Source organism: Ursus arctos, unplaced genomic scaffold (genome assembly GCF_023065955.2).
Source record: "Ursus arctos isolate Adak ecotype North America unplaced genomic scaffold, UrsArc2.0 scaffold_31, whole genome shotgun sequence".
Lineage (NCBI taxonomy): Eukaryota > Metazoa > Chordata > Mammalia > Carnivora > Ursidae > Ursus > Ursus arctos.
The window spans coordinates 16998706-17016955 of NW_026622997.1; the positions used below are offsets into that span (position 1 = coordinate 16998706).

At 46.7% G+C, this 18250-nt stretch overlaps 1 protein-coding gene across 6 annotated transcripts in view; it reads left to right on the top strand.

The window, feature by feature from the left end:
* Positions 1 to 18250, top strand: part of PHACTR1 (phosphatase and actin regulator 1) — a 527166-nt gene that overhangs the window by 330255 nt on the left and 178661 nt on the right. For 5 of the 6 annotated variants that reach the window (XM_057304929.1, XM_057304930.1, XM_026511501.4 and 2 more), the window contains one exon: positions 1290 to 1454. In XM_057304929.1, the coding sequence (XP_057160912.1) occupies positions 1290 to 1454 (165 nt within the window). Of the gene's footprint in view, positions 1 to 1289; positions 1455 to 16143; positions 17380 to 18250 lie in introns of those variants that run through there. The other variant, XM_044388751.3, reaches the window with a different exon arrangement.

Sequence of the window (18250 nt, forward strand, 5' to 3'; positions counted from 1 at the left end):
TCCTCTCCCTCAGGTCATCCAACAAGACCCTGTTGACTTTGCTCCCAGACATCTCCTCCCAAATCCATCGACTTCTCTTCAGTCTTGCTGCTGGGAGCCTTTGCCAATCTGTCATCTCTGTCACCAAGCACACTGCCCGGCACGTGGTGGAGGGACCATATATATATTTCTGAAGTCCGTGAGTCTCTCAGTTAAAACCGTTTCAGGTGATAACAGGCAGACAACCAGGCTGTGAGATCGAGCTTCTGAGGAAGCCTGTGTTGCAAAAGTCTGGGTGATTTCTCTGAAGATGGTGTTAAGAGTGGTTTTCGGCACCATGGCTCTCGGTGTAACCTGACTCTAAAATAGTGAATCTCTCTCACCCTCCTGATTTTGCCACGGGGGTTACTTTTTCTACTTATTTCTGTCTTAAAAATTCAAATCTGTGTATATTTCCCTCACTGAGATATGTAAATTCTCATGTAAGTTGGAAAAGGTTTTGTTTCTTTACAAGGGATAAAAGAGGTCAGGGCGATCGTGACCTCCAAGGAAGGGTCCACTAGGCATGACGAGTTTGAAGGTCTTCGTGTCCTCACACGTGAAGTTACTGGGATTAGTCCATGTGTTCCCTCAAGTCACTTTCAGCTCCCAACTTCTAAGAATATTATCATTATGAAAGCACAATACCAGGAACAAGAAAACCTAGAGGAATGAAGGCAGTTGTAAAGTCTAATGGAGGGTGAGTGATTCTAAAATCAGTCTCGGGTGGAGACACTCACTGAACAGATTCGGGTGCTGCTTTGGGTCTGGGCAAAGCAGGAAGGAGAGTCGTGGGTGGTGGAGGCATTGGCATTGGAACAGACAGTTGATAAATGTTTTCTCCCTCCTCTTTCCTCGGCAGACGGTGCGATAGTGATTGTATCTGCCAAGTCTTATCTGAGCTGTTGCTGGACCAGTAGTTACACACTGTCACCTGACTCCTCTGATGCCCTCTTCCTGCCTCATTGGGGGAATCTTGATGTGTCAAGGGGGTTCTGTTCCTCCTCCACCTCGTTGTCCTCCTTCTTAGGTCTAAGTCGAGGTGTTGGGGTCATTTGGGGTGCTCTGGATACCTAGAATTTGGCTGTCTCCAGACTTTAGAACACGTTGGTATGCCTTCCACTCCAAAAGGCAAAAAAGAGAAACGGAACTTCGGTCATGTGGTTTCTGTTATCTGTAACCATGGAAAACGTTGGCCATCTGTGAGGATCCCATTTTAACACGTTTTTCTCTCTCTCTCTCTTTCCATCTCTTTCTCGGGGGGAAACAAGCTGAGGAAGTGGAGAGGCTGGCGGCCATGCGCTCTGACTCCCTTGTCCCAGGTACCCACACCCCTCCCATCCGGAGGAGAAGTAAGTTTGCCAACCTGGGAAGGATTTTCAAGCCTTGGAAGTGGAGAAAGAAGAAAAGCGAGAAGTTCAAACACACATCTGCAGGTAAGATGATTGTTTCCCTCGTTTCTCCTGGAGAGTTGGTTGACTTCAACTCTGTATGCTAATTAGAATTTAATTATTGTGAACCATCTGAACCAAAGAAGGGGGGGGGGAACCAAGCCTGAGTCTCGCTCTTGTGTTGAATAAATCTTCGGTGCCATTGAAAATGGCTTTCAGATCCTGCGTGTTTTCTCGTGTTTCAGGTTTTTTGTTGTTGTGTTTTGATCTGCCACTCGTGTTCAGTCTAGAAATATCTAAGCTTAGAATTCCACCTTTTCTGTAATTGAATGCTTTTATTCCACTACTGACAACCCATTTCTTATTCAGCCTTGTTTTCACTGCTCTGGTAAAAATCAACACACAGCAGAGAATAAGTTATATATGGTCTTTGGCAGATGAGAATAGGTTATTCCATGGAGGAAAAATCTTGAATGAACGATTGTTGGACATGGCAGGAAGACACAGGAGAATGAAATTGCAGCATCACTGCTATGGCAGGGGCAACGCTACAGTCCATGGCTTCGTGGATAGCAAAGGCATTGGAGGAAAGTCAGCCTAGCTGAGGGGTGAAGAGTGTAGATTGTGCAGTCAGACTGCGTGGGTTCAAGCCCCAGCTCTGATCCTTGGTAGTTATATGACCTTGCTCAGTTTATTTAAGTCCGTACCTCAGTTTTCTCGTCTGTAAAATAGGGCTAAGAACAGTACTTGACATGACTTAAAATCCTGAGTCTATGTGGCATGCTGTGTGGATCTGTTATATGAGTAGGCGTGTGCAGAGGGAAGTGTATAAGGAAAGAGGTCTGATTTCCCCCGGGGGAGTTGAGAGAAGATGGTGGAATAGCTGTGCAGATGCTCTTTGTTTTGTTCTGATGTTGCTCATTAAATGCCCAGGTCATTCTAGGCCTACACTCCAGGGCTTTCATTTCCTCCTTCCTCTTCATCCTCAAAAACTCAGCCTGCCCTCTTTCCTCCTGAGAATCATCACCTCTTCTGTTTCTTGGTCCCCTCCCCCTCTTCTTAACATCCCCCTCCCCCAACACCTGACCATGAGATAGGAGATGGGGCTGCTCGTTGTACCTGAACTTGAGTCTGCAGATCTGGGAATTTTATTTTATTTTATTATTTTTTTAAAGATCTTATTTGAGAGAGAGAGAGCGCTAGCTAGCACCAGTGGGGGGAGGGGCAGAGGGAGAGGGAGACACAGGCTCCCCAGTGAGCACGGAGCCCCATGTGGAGCTCGATCCCAGGACCCCGGGATCATGACCTGAGCAGAGGGCAGACGCTTAACCGACTGAGCCACGGAGGTGCCCCAAGATCTGGGAATTTTAATGCTAATTTCCTTGGGGAGTGAAAGAGAATAGCAAACATGGGAAAGTTGCAAAAAGCCTTGACACTGAAGGTGTCTGCTGAAGGCAGTTCTCATGGATATCTCCAGTTCATGTTTTCTGACTCTTCCTTTGATGGAAGTCCCGATGTCCTGTTGCTATAATGTGTTAATTCTTGAGATGAGAACAAACCTCTGAATTCCGGAACAGTCTCAACACTGTCATCCCGGGGACTGAGTCCCTTCACCCTGACTGCCTTCTGCACCCCTGTGGTCATTGTACAGGTGTAATAAAACCTGTGGGCCTCTCGTGCATTTCTAAACGTTGCTGAGAGATTGACATGCAGGCTGAACACTGAATGGATGACTCCTCTGTATGCCCCCATCATTGCCTCCGGGGAAATCTTACGTATATCCTTTAGACAAAGTGAGGGGTAAGACACTCGAAGAATGAAAAAGGGAGTGTTCTGTAAACACTGGAAAAAATAACAAAGTTTCAGGGTGCCTGCGTGACTCAGTCGCTTTGTTTCGTCTCAGGTCATGATCTCAGGGTGGTGGGATTGAGCCCGCCTTGGGCTCCATGTTCAGCAGAGAGTCTGCTTGCGATTCTCTCCCTCTGCCCTCACCCTACACACACGCGCGCGCGCGCACACACACACACACACACACACACACTCCTTCTCTCTCTCCTCCCCATAAGTAAATAAGTCTTTTAAAAAAATAACAGTTTCCACAAGATCCCTTACAATGGTCTTCCTCACTCTGCTGTGGAAAATGGTTTATAATAACACAAACACTTAGCTAATGGCCGTTCATCAGCATGAATCCCTGAATGAGGGTGCAACAGATGCCTTTCCTCCCAGCAAATCAAGAGCTTTGGTGTGTCCCTTTGGCAAGACCTTAAGGTAAAGTTCGGATGCTTCTTGCCTGCAAAGATAAGTATGCTGACTTCTTCTGTCAAAGGACCAGTTTCCTTTGACAGATGCAAATACAAGGACAGCAGATTACTCGTGGATCATTAGAAGTTTGATCGTTGTTTTCCTTGAAAACTCTTTGGGGAGAAAAAATTAAAACACGTGACGGGCAAAGTTGCCATTTGAATCATCCTTATCATTAACTATTCTTAGCAAGTTCTTGTGATCTCTCTGGCCAAACTGATTAATTTGGCAGTTGAGTATGATATTTGTATGTAGGGTTTTTATTATTATTATTATTATTTTTAAAGAGACATTCAGCTCCTGAAGTAGAAAATGTCGAGGATATACTATGGAATGTCTTTATATCCAGATAGATGGAGGGGTACAGGAATTGAGCAAAGCTATTCTAGTTTTTAAAAAAAGTCAGTGGTTTACACTAGAGTACCTTTGTATTTCACTGGATTCAGAAATATTCCTTATTTTTGGAGAAACTAATGGTGCCAGTTCTTAGCCCAAAAGAGGAAAAAATGGGCAACGTAAGGATGTTTAACATGATAAATTGTATATCTATGCAAGTAAAACTTGGAAGCACAAACTTTCCTATGCACTGACAAGAGTTAAATATTACATATACAGGAGGATTGATTGGTTTGGGGGTTGTTAATGGTTGGCCAATTTTAGCTGGTATGCGTATAATTTGTCTTGTATGTGTGTGTGTGTAATGCCCTTTTGTATGTAAAGTAATGTCCACAGTTTTAAATACAAATACGAAGTCCATATATTCATTTATAGTATGCATTTGTATTTAAAATTATACTCTTTCTTATTTTTTTATTTTTATTTTTTTTTTTTTAAGATTTTATTTATTTATTTGACAGACAGAGACAGCCAGCGAGAGAGGGAACACAAGCAGGGGGATGGGAGAGGAAGAAGCAGGCTCCTAGCGGAGGAGCCTGATGTGGGGCTCGATCCCAGAGCACCGGGATCACGCCCTGAGCCGAAGGCAGACGCTTAACGACTAGCCACCCAGGCGCCCCTAAAATTGTACTCTTTTTTAAATACATGAAAGGACACGAACACAGTGCATCCTTGGCCTGTTTGTATTTCCACAGCGAGTTATACTTACAATATGCCATCGTTAGCTAATCCTGTAGTTTTCCTGACTCAAGTTATGAGACAAGTGTGTCTGTGTATACCATGTCTTCAAAGATACACCCAGAAATACTGCTTTGTAAGTTGCATAACGATAAGAAAACTACACTGGAAAATTATAATCTCCACACATCCCTCAATTTTGGCATCAACAATTGTATGCATTTTTCAACTCTCTCCCTATCTGTATCTCGTGCTGCTCGCACATCCTTCCTATTCCAGGCCGAAGGCCAGTGTCCTGACAAGGCCTGCAGCAGTAAGTCCCCCGAGACTGAGCTCCAGACGGTGGTGAAAACCCTGGAGAAGAAAACAGCCCTGCATCGTAGCCATAGGGAAACGACAATGATAGCTAGGAGGTAAAATAACAGGTCCATCGGGACGTGATCTTTACACGCTTTCCAGCCTGTCCTCCTAGGCCGGGCCTGGGGCCTGCAAAGCAGTTAGCCTGACACGCCCAACTCCCTGCGTGGAGTCAGCGGTGGGTGTCCACAGCACACCCCCACAGCTGCTCCAGGAACAAAGACAAATGATAACATCCCCTCCACATAGAACAGGCAGCCCGCCCCAAAATAGTCCCCTGCAACCGTCTTCTCCAAATTCCTTGAAAATGAGGACTGTATTTATAGAAAAACAGAACTGGCAGGAATAAAGCATGAAGATGCCACAGAGTTAGGCTTCTGTTTCCTCTTGATAGAAAATCAGAAGCGGTAGGGGGTTGGCCCTGGAAATCTGCAACGTGCCAACATTCCTTCTGTGTTTCTAAGTGTTTCCGCATACCTGGGGCTGTGAGCAACACGATATTTTTAAAAATTTAAAAAAAAAAAAAAACCTTACTGAACGCCTACCCATGATGAAACCGCACCTGCTCTGGAGATGTGGAACTGTGAGCAACACCAGGCCTTGTCACTGACCTTGTGGCATGCACGGTGTAGGGGGAGAGGCAGACAAAACACAAGAATACAGGTAGGATCACAATTGCGACAAGGGCAGGGAAGGAAAGGTACTTGGGAAAATGCAGTTGAGGGATCAGAGAAACTGTCCTGAGGAAGAGAAGTTTGAACTGAGACCCAGCAGAGGAGAAAGCATTTAGAAAATGAGCATTCCAGGCAGCAAAACCACCTGTGCAAAGGCCCTGTGGTAGAAGAAATAGGGATGACCAGGCTGGGAAAGGAAGGAAACGAGCAGCTAGAGAATGGAGAGCTAGGAGGATGGTATTGGCTGAGGCTGGAGAGGTCACCAGAGAGTGGACCCTCGCTGGGCCTTCATCCTGTACAGTAAATTAGACAAGGGTATGAGTGGTTCCAGGAAGACCAGTTAAGCCACATACAGTTGATGGTAACTTGGGCTAATATTTGTTGGTAGAAATGGATGGATTTGAGAGATGTTATAAGGAATAAGTGACAGGCCTTAATGACCAGTGGATTTAGTAAGGAGAGAGAGAAGTGTCCTGTTCGACACTGTCATGTTGGTTTAGGGTTCCTGAGATGAGTACTGTGGAAGAGTGGCAGGTTTGGAGGAGTGGGGGGAGGGTGTGAGGGGTGGGAGAGAGGTGATTTCCATTTTAGGTGTGGATTGGAGTTGATGTTGTGATATCCAAAGCTGGAAGTTGAATATATGGGATGCAAAGAGGTCCGGACTGGGTGAGTAAATCCTGGATCTTTGCATATCTGCATTAGAGTGACCATGTAGGAGTTGGGCTGGGGAACAAGTATAGAATGCAAAGAATGGAAAGAAAAGAGGGCCGAAGCCTGCCTTAGAGACAAAAGAAGGCTGTCATCACTAGTGACTGGATAGAGGAGGATAAACTTGGAAAGGAGGTCGAAAGGCAGTGACTTTCTCCGATGGACTTATTTCATTTTGCCTTATACACTCTAGCTCCATCCGTGTTGTTGCAAATGGCAAGATCTCATTCTTTTTATGGCTGAGTACTATTCCACTGCATGTACACCACATCTTCTTTATCCATTCATCTGTGGATGGACACGCGGGCTGTTCCCATAGTTTGGCTGTTGTAAGTAACGCTGCAATAAACTTGGGGGTGCATATATCTTTTCAAATTAGTGTTTTTCTTTAGGTAAGTACGCAGTAGTGGAATTGCAAGATCATGTGGTATTTATCTTTAATTTTCCGAGGAACCTCCATACTGGTTTCCACAGTGGCTGCACCAGTTTGCATTCCCAACAGTGCATGAGGTTTTTGTTTTTGTTTTTCCCCACGTCCTCACTAATATCTGTAATGTCTTGTTTTGTTTTGTTTTATTAGCCACTCTGGCAGGTGTAAGGTGACGTCTCGTGATTTTGATTCACATTTCCCTAGTGATTCGTGATGTTGAGCATTTTTTCTTGTGTCTGTTAGCCATCTCTGTGTCTTCTTTGGAAAAATGTCTGTTCAGTCCTCTGCTCATTTTTTAATTGGTGGTTGCCAAAGGGGAAGGTAGGGGATGGGTGAGACAGGTGAAAGGGATTAAGAGCACACTCTCACTGATGGACACCGAGAAATGTATAGAATTGTTGAATCCTTACCTTGTACACCTGAAAGTAATATAACACTGTATTATTAATTATATTTCAATTTAACAAAAGAAAAAAGGCAGTGTCTAAAGAAGTAGGAGGAAAATGGGAAGAATGTAGTGTGAAAGGAGCCAGGAAGGGAAAATGTTTCAGGGAGGGTTTGATGAACCACATTCAGTACCATGAAGAAGCCAAGTGCAATACAGAAAAATGCCCGTTGACCTGATTCTGGTCCTCTGGAGCTCATTGATGACTTAGCAAAAGCTGTCTGGTGGATTATTTGGGGATCAATGCCAGATTAGTGTGGAGTGAGAAATTAGTAGGAAACATAGGGAAGTGGGAATAAGCTTTTGGAGGAGTCTGGCTGTGAAGTGGGGAAAAGACGCAGGACAGGATGAACGCTGCAGGAAAGGTACCCATGTCTCCAGAGGCTTGTGTATGTGCTTTGATCGCAAGCGGCTGTCTGTGTGCCTTCAGATTTGTCATTGTCATTGTACGATGGAAGTGACATAAGTGTGACAGGCCAGGGTGTGAGGGATCCAAGAGAGCGGAAGAGTAGGAAGATCTAGGAGAGGGGAGGGGGGTAAGATGCTGAGAAGCTAGGGGTCGGTGAGATATAAGGCACAGATAGCAGGGCTCATATCAGAAAAGGGCTGCACTGAAATGGCCGGGCCAGCAGAGGGGCTGGCTGGGGGGGGGGGGGGAGGACGTTGGGCATGACTCTATTGGGCTGCTGAGCTTTTCCAGGTCATAGGTCGGCTCATCTCTTCATGGGGAGGGCAGGAGTAGGACCTGGAGAGGAAACCACCAGTTTCAGGTTGGTGGTTATGACACTACGTGGCACCAGTGGCTTCAGCTGTCCCAGGACAACTCTGGATAAAGCAGACAGTTGGGTCCTCCAGGCACTGGGATTTTGCCAGATGGATTAAAAAGTGTGGGTGGGAGAGGTGTGGAGCAGAGGAGATGAGGGCATTTGTGTCCGTTTCCTAGGGCTGCCGTAAAAAATCACCACAAATTTAGTGGCTCAGAACCACAGACATTTATTCTCTCCTGGTTCTGCAGGTCCAAGTCCAAAATCAAGGCGTTGGCAGGGTGGGTTCCTCCTAGAAGCTGAGTGTGTGTTCCACACCTCTCTCCTAGCTCCTGGTGCCTGCTGGGCTATCCTTAGCATTCCGGGCTTGTGCGTCACTCCAGTCTTTGCCTCTGTCTGCACAGGGCCTTTCTCTTGTGTCTCCCTCTCCTTTCTCTTATAAGGACAGCAGACATTGGATGTAGGGTCCGCCCCATATCCAGGATCCTCTCATTCAGAGACCTTTAACTGAGTTATATCTGCAAAGACCTTGTTTCCACATAAGGTCATACGCACAGGTACGTGGTTAGGGCTTGAACCTGTCCCTTTGTGGGGATACAGTTTAATCCACTATGGTAGTGACTTTAAATTGGATTCAAAAAGGAAAGGTCCAGTGAGTGGAGCAGAATTAGAAAAGTCGATAGACTTGAGATTCCAGGGGCATCCAAGAATTTTAAAACCATCAGTGGGGCTGGTAGCCAGAAGCAAGCTAGAAGGGCAGGAAGCGGGGCCTGGGTACAAAGCTGCATCTTGAATTCGTGATTTTCAAAGTAGAGACTTTGTCGTAGTAGAGACTACAGCCATGGAACTGGGTGACTGAGGTAGAGGAAGAAGTTAGGAAATTATTGAAAACGTGGTAAACCATCCCGTCCACTAACAGAGACACGTACCTTACTTGCCAGATTGTGTGCGGATTTAATTTGCTATCTTCAACCAAGAAACAAAAGGAACTTTTCTCTTTGGTTTTAGCATTCAACTCGCTCCTGAACTAACGTTTCTTGGAGAGGTTCTCTATTTCCCTTTTCCAAATGGAGAGGTTTCCGTCCGTCATACCTTTAAAGTACTGCACCCTAAGTGATTTATAGGAAGTCAGAGGTCGCCTTTTAAACGGTCACTCCAGCTGTTGGCACACCCACCTAACGTACTGGTGGGGAAGGCTGCAGCTTTGACATAGGACTCATAGATGGCCTGTTCCCCTGTGATACGACTAGGGACCCGTGAACCGTGGCATCGGTCAGTCTGTGTCAGCCCCACCTAACTGCTGGCAATCATGAGGGGCCAGGCCTGAATATGCTGGGGGCTCCCCTCGTGTTCATGATGGGGTCCTGGAATAGCCTGCATGCTTTTGCCCAGCGTTTTCTGTACAGCGCGATACTAATGTCGTGGTGCCTGTAGGCAGGACAGGCGCAGGTACGCTCATGAGCATGGAGTCCTCGCACGGGGCCCCTCTGCCCTTCTGCTGTAGCTTCTGCTCACCCCAAGTCTCCCAGCGGAACAAGAGGCAACCCTGAGCCCTGGCCTGTGAGCTAACTATTTCATCTAGTTGCTGGCCGCCCCCTTCCCTCAGGGCCAGATTCTGCTGCCTTTATTTCCTGCATTGGTTCACCCAGAGTCACTGAGGACTTCAGCAATCCCTTCCGGGGAAGCCCGTGTCTCTGGGATTGCTCTTCAAATGATTGTTGCTCCTTGGATAAGGAAGACTGTCTAAACTGATTCTGCCTTTGGACGTGGTGGGATGGGCTTCGGAGCTTGTCAGAGCCTGTGGCTGATACCCAGGGTGGTTGGCTGGCATCTGAACCCCACGTTGCCAGTCCCTGGCTACTAGGAATTCCTAGCAGGTCCTGTGATGAGGGAAGTGTATATGCACTTCTCAGAGAAAGAGAGAGAAACCCTAAGCTGTTCATGGAGGCTCATATTGACATCCTTTCGTCATGCAGGATTGAAGATCACAGTTAATAAATGAAATCATTGTTTCTATATCCAGCATAAGACCAACTCTGCCTGCTGTAAAGGCCCTGTGGACCATCACTGGCTCAGCTCTGGAGCTGGAAGTTTCTATTCTTCCCACTTCGGCGGAGAGGTGAAATTGATTCATTGCAAACATTGATGCTCGTGAATGGGCCCGTGTGCGCCTGAGAGAGACGGTGTGGGCCTTTGCACCCTAACTCTAGTGTTCCCTTGGAGTCCCCTTTTCAGACTAACAAAGTAATGTGACGTACTTGGGCAGAACTTAGGTTTTCAGACTTCTGTAAGCCTCAGAGAGTTCAGTGAGGACATCAGCTTGGCATGAATGTTTCTTTATGTGCCAGGCACCCCCATTATCCCCAAAATTATAACAAGGACAGACGTGGCCCCTGCCTCCCAAAGGTTATGGTCTTGAGGGAATAATAGATAATAAAGCCAGAAATTACAGTAAAGTATCCGTGATATTAGAGGAGACACCCAGGGGCTCCAAGAACTCAAATTGAACAAACCCGGCTGAGTTACAAGTTAGCAGGAAAGGTTCCCTGGAGAAATGGACGTTTAACCAAGGTGTTAGGCAATGAATGTGAGGGAGTCCTTTCTCCTGGTGGAAAGAACAGAGCGTAGGAAAGTGTGGAGAAGGGGGAAGGTGAGATTGCCAACGTACAGCTTAAAAGGGAGGCTGTGGTTTGAGAGGGGTTGCTGGGGGGGAGGCAGAGTAGTGAGAGCTGAGGATGAAGAGGTGGGCAGGGATCTGCTCATGATGAAGGGTCTTACGAGGTCTGTTACGGAGCCTGGACTTTATCCCAATGCAGCATCCTACGGAAGCAGTCAAGAGACGCGCATTTTACCATTCTTATAGCACGGAAAAAGTTTGGAGTGTGACCAAACATCAAGTTTATGATCTAACTACTGTGTGTTTGCAGAACGAGAGAAAACTGGGATACAGTTAAGGGGACACCTCTTCGCTGTCATGGAATCCAATGGGATATTGAGTATTCCTGTTGATTCCAGTCACAAGGACACCGTTGGTGGAAGGAAGCGGGTGGTTGATGATGACACTGGGCAGAGATAAGATAGCCCAGACTAAAATAGTGGCATTAGGCACTGAAGACTCTGCACAGGGGCAAGAGATCTTTAGGAGACAGAATGAGCACAACTTGGTTGCAGATGGGAGGTGGAGGGCGAGAGGAGTAAAGAACCACTCTGGCTTCTCGCTGAGCGGTTAGATGGGTGGAGGTAGCTCTCACCCCATCAGGGACACTGAGGACGAGTGCGTTGGGGGGGCATATGATTTATGTGGGGGTATGCTGGCTCTCGTGTGCTTCTGAGATGCCCCAAGACTGAAGTCTGTTGGATGTAGAGAACTGAGATCAGGAGAGGTCTGGCTGGAAATGCAGATCTGGAAGTCCTGCATGCCTGTGGGTTCGTTTGAAGTCCTGGGATGGAAACTCCAAGGTGAAAATATGAAGTGGGAAGCAAAATAGGGCTGCAGTAGCAACACCCTGAGACCACCGACCTCTAAGCTATGCGCACAGGCAGTGGAGCCTATGGGGAGACAGACCAGACCCACTGGAGAGCTAGGAAAGAAAACCAGGAGGGACTGGTGGTGTTACCTCCGCAGAACACGAGACAGTTCAGGAAAGGAGAAGGGTCTGCTCTGGCGGCTTCTGATGGGATGGTAAGGACTTGAGATGTGTCCTGTGTGTTTAGTGACCAGTCTTCATTGGTGTCCTTGGGAGAACAGTTTCGGGGAAGCCTCTGGCTGGGATTTAGGAAGCATATGGTTGAGTTATGAATGAGAGAGGAGGAAGTAGACTTCTTTTAAGAGGCTTGGCCAGGAGGGAGAAAGAGAAATAGATCGTAGTCACCAAAATGGGAAATGAGCTTGAGGGAGGTGGTTTTTTGTTTTTTGTTTTTAATTGGTTGGATTGTGTCAAGATGCAAAATTTGCCTTAACGTGGCTTTGGCATTCCAAGGGAAATAGAAACATCAGCACAGTGACTGTGAAGCCAAATGAATATATTTCCATACATTTTTCAGTAATGACATTTCTTGTGACTAGAAAAAACAAACATGCAAATAATTAGAGCACTATTTAGCATGCATCTGATTTTAATAAGGAATCATCAAATCAAGCTGTCTAGCCTTCAGCCTCTGGCTAGATCACACATTCTCTTTGGGTAACTAGATCCTTCAGTTTCTTTAAGAAAGGAGTTGAGGATGGACATGCAAAGAATATTCTTACCTGCATGTCCATCATGACCCTCAAAGGGAACAGCTAAGGCTTGGAAGGCAAAGTAGACTTAATGGCCCAGTTAAAAAAAAAAAAAAAGACAGAAAATGTCCAATACAGGCTAAAGACTCTGGAAATCAGTACCTTCCTAGGGCTGGGCTGGTAAAGATGTCATTTTTTCCTCTCAAGGTGACCTTCCTCCATTGCTCTTATGTGTCAAGGCTATGAAATCCTTAACAACAGAGGCCCTGCCTTTTCCTCCTTGTCTCCTGGGATTGAGCAAACAGCTGACGTAGTGGGTGCCTAATAAGATCATAAGGAACTAAAAGTCAGAGAGGTGGCCAGCCAACTATAGGAACTCCTCTGTTTCCCGGGCTCTGACAGCAGAGAAATGAGGGCATTTACTGAAGCACAGAACACATGGCCCCTGCCTTCAAGAGACTTCCCATCATTCATGATTGTTTTTCAGTTTGTGTGGATTGTACACAGGTCAGGTTCCATGACATTGTGTGTTTACTTTCAGGGTTTTTGGGCAGCACTGTTTTTTGGGGTTATCTCTTGCTATGTAACAAAACATCCCCCAACATAGTAGCGGCTTAAAGCAACAATTGGACGGTCTTCTGTGACCTGATGATTGCCTGAGCTCAGCTGGGTGGTTCTTCAGCCAGTCTCTCTTGGGATCTCCTGTGTCTGCAGACTCATGGGATTGGGGTCATCAGGGGGCTCACCGGGATGTGGGGCGAGCTAGACCCCTCTTTTTCTCCATGTGTATTCTCAGTACCATTCCATGCGGTCTCTTCCTGTGGTCTCTCCAGCAGGATAGCTCGGGGCCTCCAAGAGCGCAATGGTACAAGCTGCTGGACCTTTTAAGACTCAGTCCAGAATCGGCCCAGTATCTCATTCAGTTTTGTGTTGGTTAAAAGAAGTCACGGGACCAGCCGAGACTCATTGTTGGGGCAGACTGAACAAGGGTGTGAATGCCAGGAGCATGGTCCGTTGGGTGCCGTCTCGGGAAGCCGGCTACACCATAGTTCAAGGTGTAACAAGGCTACAGCTGCTGCTCGTCCTCTTCTTTCCAGGTGGAATGTGCTTCACCAATTCTATATCGAGAACAACGACAGCAGTCTCGGTTGTGTCTTCAGTGCATGTGGAATACACTTGACCCTTTCCATGCCTTAAGAACCCTAATGGTACAGCAGACCTCCATGCTGTCGTTAACTTAATTCGGCAGGTTAGGAACCCAAGGTCTAGAGGGGCTGGATAATTTCCAGTTAGAAATGGCAGACCTGGAATTTGAACGTAGCCAGTAGTCTTGTCACCTGTATTGTGTTTCAGATCCATGAGTATGGGAACTTCTGATTCGGATGCCACACAAGTAGTTCCCCTGCACCTCACGGTGATGTCCTAGAACAGTTCCCTTTTCGGACACATCCCCATAAAGCCAACTTGTGAAGGAAAAGACACTCATCAGTGAACGCTGACTGGAAGTCATGGTGTGACTCTTTCTCGAATGCCCTTCAAGGCAGTGGCAAATAGCTTACTCCTCTTCGTTTGTGTCCCACACTGTCTAGTTCGACGTCATGTCCACGGCACATGCTTTGCATTTGTTGAATGGCTACAAAAGAGTAAATTGATACTAGCCCCAGACAAATACCATTCAAAACCTTTGCATTTGTATTTTCAGCAGAACATGACGTCTCTCTGCTGTGCGGCGTCTAGGAACAAAATGTGTGTACGTTAGGCAAGCAGACAGGGCTCACACAGGCCTCTGGAATGGGTGCTCGATTTACAGCTAGGTGTTTGCAGAGCTAATTCTGAAAGGACACCGGCCTTACAGCGTTGATCAGGAAATGGGTTCTTGGCCCACCGACTTTGACCACAAGCAGTTGTTCAGTGTGGCAGGTGGTGCAGGACCGTGGTTGGGACACAGACCGTGCAGCCCACCCACCACATGACCTCAGGCGAGTCATTTTTATCCTGTGCTCAGTTCCCTTGCCTAAAAGAGGAATAAAACTGGCACCTCATAAAGTTGAGGATTGAAGAATTTAGGGACGCCTGGGTGGCTCAGTCGGTTAAGCGTCTGCCTTCAGCTCAGGTCATTAGTCTCAGGGTCCTGGGATCAAGTCCCGCATCGGGCTCCTTGCTCAGTGGGGAGCCTGTTTCTCCCTCTGTCTGCTGCTCCCCCTGCTTATTCTCACTCTCTTTCTCTCTGACAAATAAAATCTTAAAAAAAAATGTTGGAAAGCTCTTAGAACAGTACCTCGCACATAATACATTGTATGAAAGTTTTACTTATAACTTTTTTTCTTTCCCCTTAGAAATGCATTAAAAAACAAGCATCGAAGAGTAAGGAAAGACTTATTTCATAGTCTTTGGATATGGTGTATGTATAAAGTGACATTTACGATGAGCTTCTCTTAGATTTAGGTCGTTTTACTTAGGTCCTGGGTGTAGGAGCCCGCGTGCAGACACATCGCAAGGTACCGATGAGTATTTCCTCCTCTCTATGAATTTACAATGAAGTGAACAAACACAATGGCTTCTGAGGAAATGCGCCATCCTGTTTCTCCTTTGGCCGCCTCATGGGCAAAAAAACATGTGTGATTTATGAAAAGGTGATCTTGGGCGGAGTGGAACAACGTGGGTGTAGTGTCCGTTGGAAAATCAGAGCTCTGTGGCCAGTCAGAATGCTCAAAAAATAGAGAAGGGGGTAAACACGATGACGATATACTTTATTTTGCAAACCTGGCCCTTTTTGACCATACCGCGGGAGGCCATCAGTGCCTAGACTGGGATGGTGAGCCTGAAACAGGCCTGTGGTGGGTGAAGAGGGGGGCGCGGTCACCCCGTACCACGCTGAGGCCAGTTCTGTTCTGCAAACAGAAAAGGAGTGCCAGTTAACTCGCAAGAGAAAGTAGAAGGGACCGTGTGGAACCGAGACTCCTAAGAATACGAAAAGGCACTCAGCTGCCCGGCATTTCAGCTAAATGAATTCATGGTGACTGAGTCCCAGAGCATCTTTGACGGATTGGACGTCTCGGTTCCCAGCCCTCAAACTCTGTGCCCGCCGCCTCTCCGGCTCTTCACCTGCTAGGTGTCTTGATCCAAAATTCTGTCCCATTTTCTTCCACCAGGAATTCATTCTGTCATCTTCAACACGTCTGTCACTCTCGGAGGTTCTGGACTGCACCTGTCACCTGCTTGCATGCCAGTCCAGCAGACCCCATGTGTGTCCCCACCTCCAGGCCCTCCTCACTGGCCTTGGGTGCCTCTCCTTCTGTGCAACTCCATCTTCTTTCTTTCCTCCTCTTCCCTAGCTGTGGTCCTCCTCTCATTCTTTCCCTCCTCTTTTCTCCTGGGAGCACTCATTTATCCTGTCGTAGTTCTGATGTCTCCTGAGTTCATTAAGTTCCCAGACGTTTGGTGGCCACATCCGTAGGGCAGCACTGCACTCTGAACTCTGTGGACCAAAAGCAGAATTCTATTGAATACAGAAATTCAGTTCTGTAAAGATCTTCACCCCAGGGGTGCCTGGGTGGCACAGCAGTTGGGCGTCTGCCTTCGGCTCAGGGCGTGATCCTGGTGTTATGGGATCGAGCCCCACGTCAGGCTCCTCCGCTATGAGCCTGCTTCTTCCTCTCCCACTCCCCCTGCTTGTGTTCCCTCTCTCGCTGGCTGTCTCTATCTCTGTCGAATAAATAAATAAAATCTTAAAAAAAAAAAAAAAGATCTTCACCCCAAGGCCAGCACTCTGCAGGACCCTCCCACCATCCCCCAAATAAGCGCACGCACACACACACACACACACACACACACACCCCAAATGCCTCCTTTCTGCCCGCACAGGCTTCCCCTCCAAAAGCACCCCGGCGCTGTGAAATGAATCCTCATTCACTCCGGGAACACCTTAGAATCGCGTCTCGATTTTATTTCCTTAACCAGTGCTGATTATAGACCTGCCCTTTCCTTTCTCCACAACCACTTTCATAGAGTAGTTCACCCGGGTTGCCTGGGTTTCCCCGGAAATCTTGGGCCTTTTCCCTTTGCTTCACTGTAAACACCGTCCTAGCACACTAGCATGAGTAAGAACAGTGGGATTGCTGGTAGTCATGAGTGGCCTATCGCTGGGCACCAAATGACAAATTCCAGAGCAGGTGCGATGTAGCTCTTACTGCCTCTGCAGTCCTAGGAGTCCGTTCCTGCTAACATCTGTTTTATAGATGAGGATAAGGAGGCTTAGGAAGGGTGAAGAACTTGCCCAGGATCACTCAGTTGGTGAGTGGTAAAGCCCGAGAGGGCTTGAGAGCAAGCGTGTCTGACTTCAGAGTGTCCTGGGCTTTGCTCGGAGAGATCACCGTTCCACGTGACTTGAAAGCCTAAAGAGTCAAAAGGTTAAGATGTATGTGTATCTTGGTTAGATACGTGTCAAGCACACTTGAATTCAGATAGCTGATCTCTGTAAGAAAACAAAATAATACTGGAAATAAGACGTGAGGATTTCAGTGAGAAATGCTGGCATTCCCGAGGCAAAGAAAAATCCTTGTGTGGTGTATGTTAACTTGTCTCTTTAAAAAATGAGTTCTTGTGCCTCGGTTGGTTGGTTGATTTCGTTGTTGTTGGTTTCCTTGTTGTAGTAAGTTACAGGGAAGATGTGAGGTAATTAGAAGTTGGGGCTTGTTTGACAAAAGAAATATCAAGTAACCTTAATGGGAAAAACAGACCACGAGCCCACATAGGAATCAAATGGCTTTTGAAGGTCAGTTTTAAAGGTCTTCCTCCTCCTCCTTGTTAGCCCAAGGGAGAGTTGGATCCAGGGGCATTATGGGAATACGAAATGTGTGAGATATTAATGGAAGCACATGGATGAAAGAAAGCGTTGTGTACCACGCACTTGCCTAGAGTGGCAGTCTGACCTGGAGGAGGAGGACGTGGGTGCTAACCCCAAATGCCTGGGGGGGACCTTCCCGTCTAATCACAGTGAGTTCTAATTAAGCGGCGTTGTGAGGGGTCTTTGTGGGGAAGTCAGAGAGCAGTGCTAATGATGTTCAGACTCAGATACAATTTCGGCATAGAAGACTGTTGTAATGTTTCGTCTATTTTTGTCCCCAAGCGCGTGTGAGTTTCTGAAGAGAATAAATGTCTCCTCTGTGGCATAGCAACATCTCCGTGTCCGCTGGGCTTAAAATTCCCTAGCTGCTTGGGAGCCGTGAGATTCTGTGAGATTATAGGAAGCTGCTTGATACCACTGCAAACTGTTGTCAAGGAAGCCCGTGAAAAGGGCTTCTAAATGCTTCTCGGCACACAGGAAGGGGTTGTTTAGTGCAGTGGTTAGAGCACCATGCTAATTACATTTCCAGACGTTTCTGGAATAAAGCAGCTGTGGACTGTAATATTCTACCACCTCATTTTACAATACCATATCCCAATGTAAAAAAAAAAAAAGTTATACAGTTTATCCATCATAGCACAAAACTGTTTCATGCATGGACAACTGGAAAGATTCTTTGCCAGAAGATCTGGCATGACAATGAGGATAATTCTCCCCCACCTCGTGAATGACTGAAACATCATTCGATAGATCTAGGTCAGGGAGGTATTTACAGAGATTCTGGTAATCGTGTGCCTTCCCTCACGGCCATAGTCACATCGGGTCGTAGTGTTTCTGGGAAGGCTGGGGGGCTCTTGTGTGTTGAATTCTAATCATAGGTACATAAGGAAATAGCTCTGAACAAGTCACTTAAGACGTTCATCACAGACTGCGTCCCTGTATAAGGTAATTACTGTCATAATTTTGTATTTAGACTCTAAATAGCACTTTGAGAGAAATTTTTTAAATAAATATAATAGA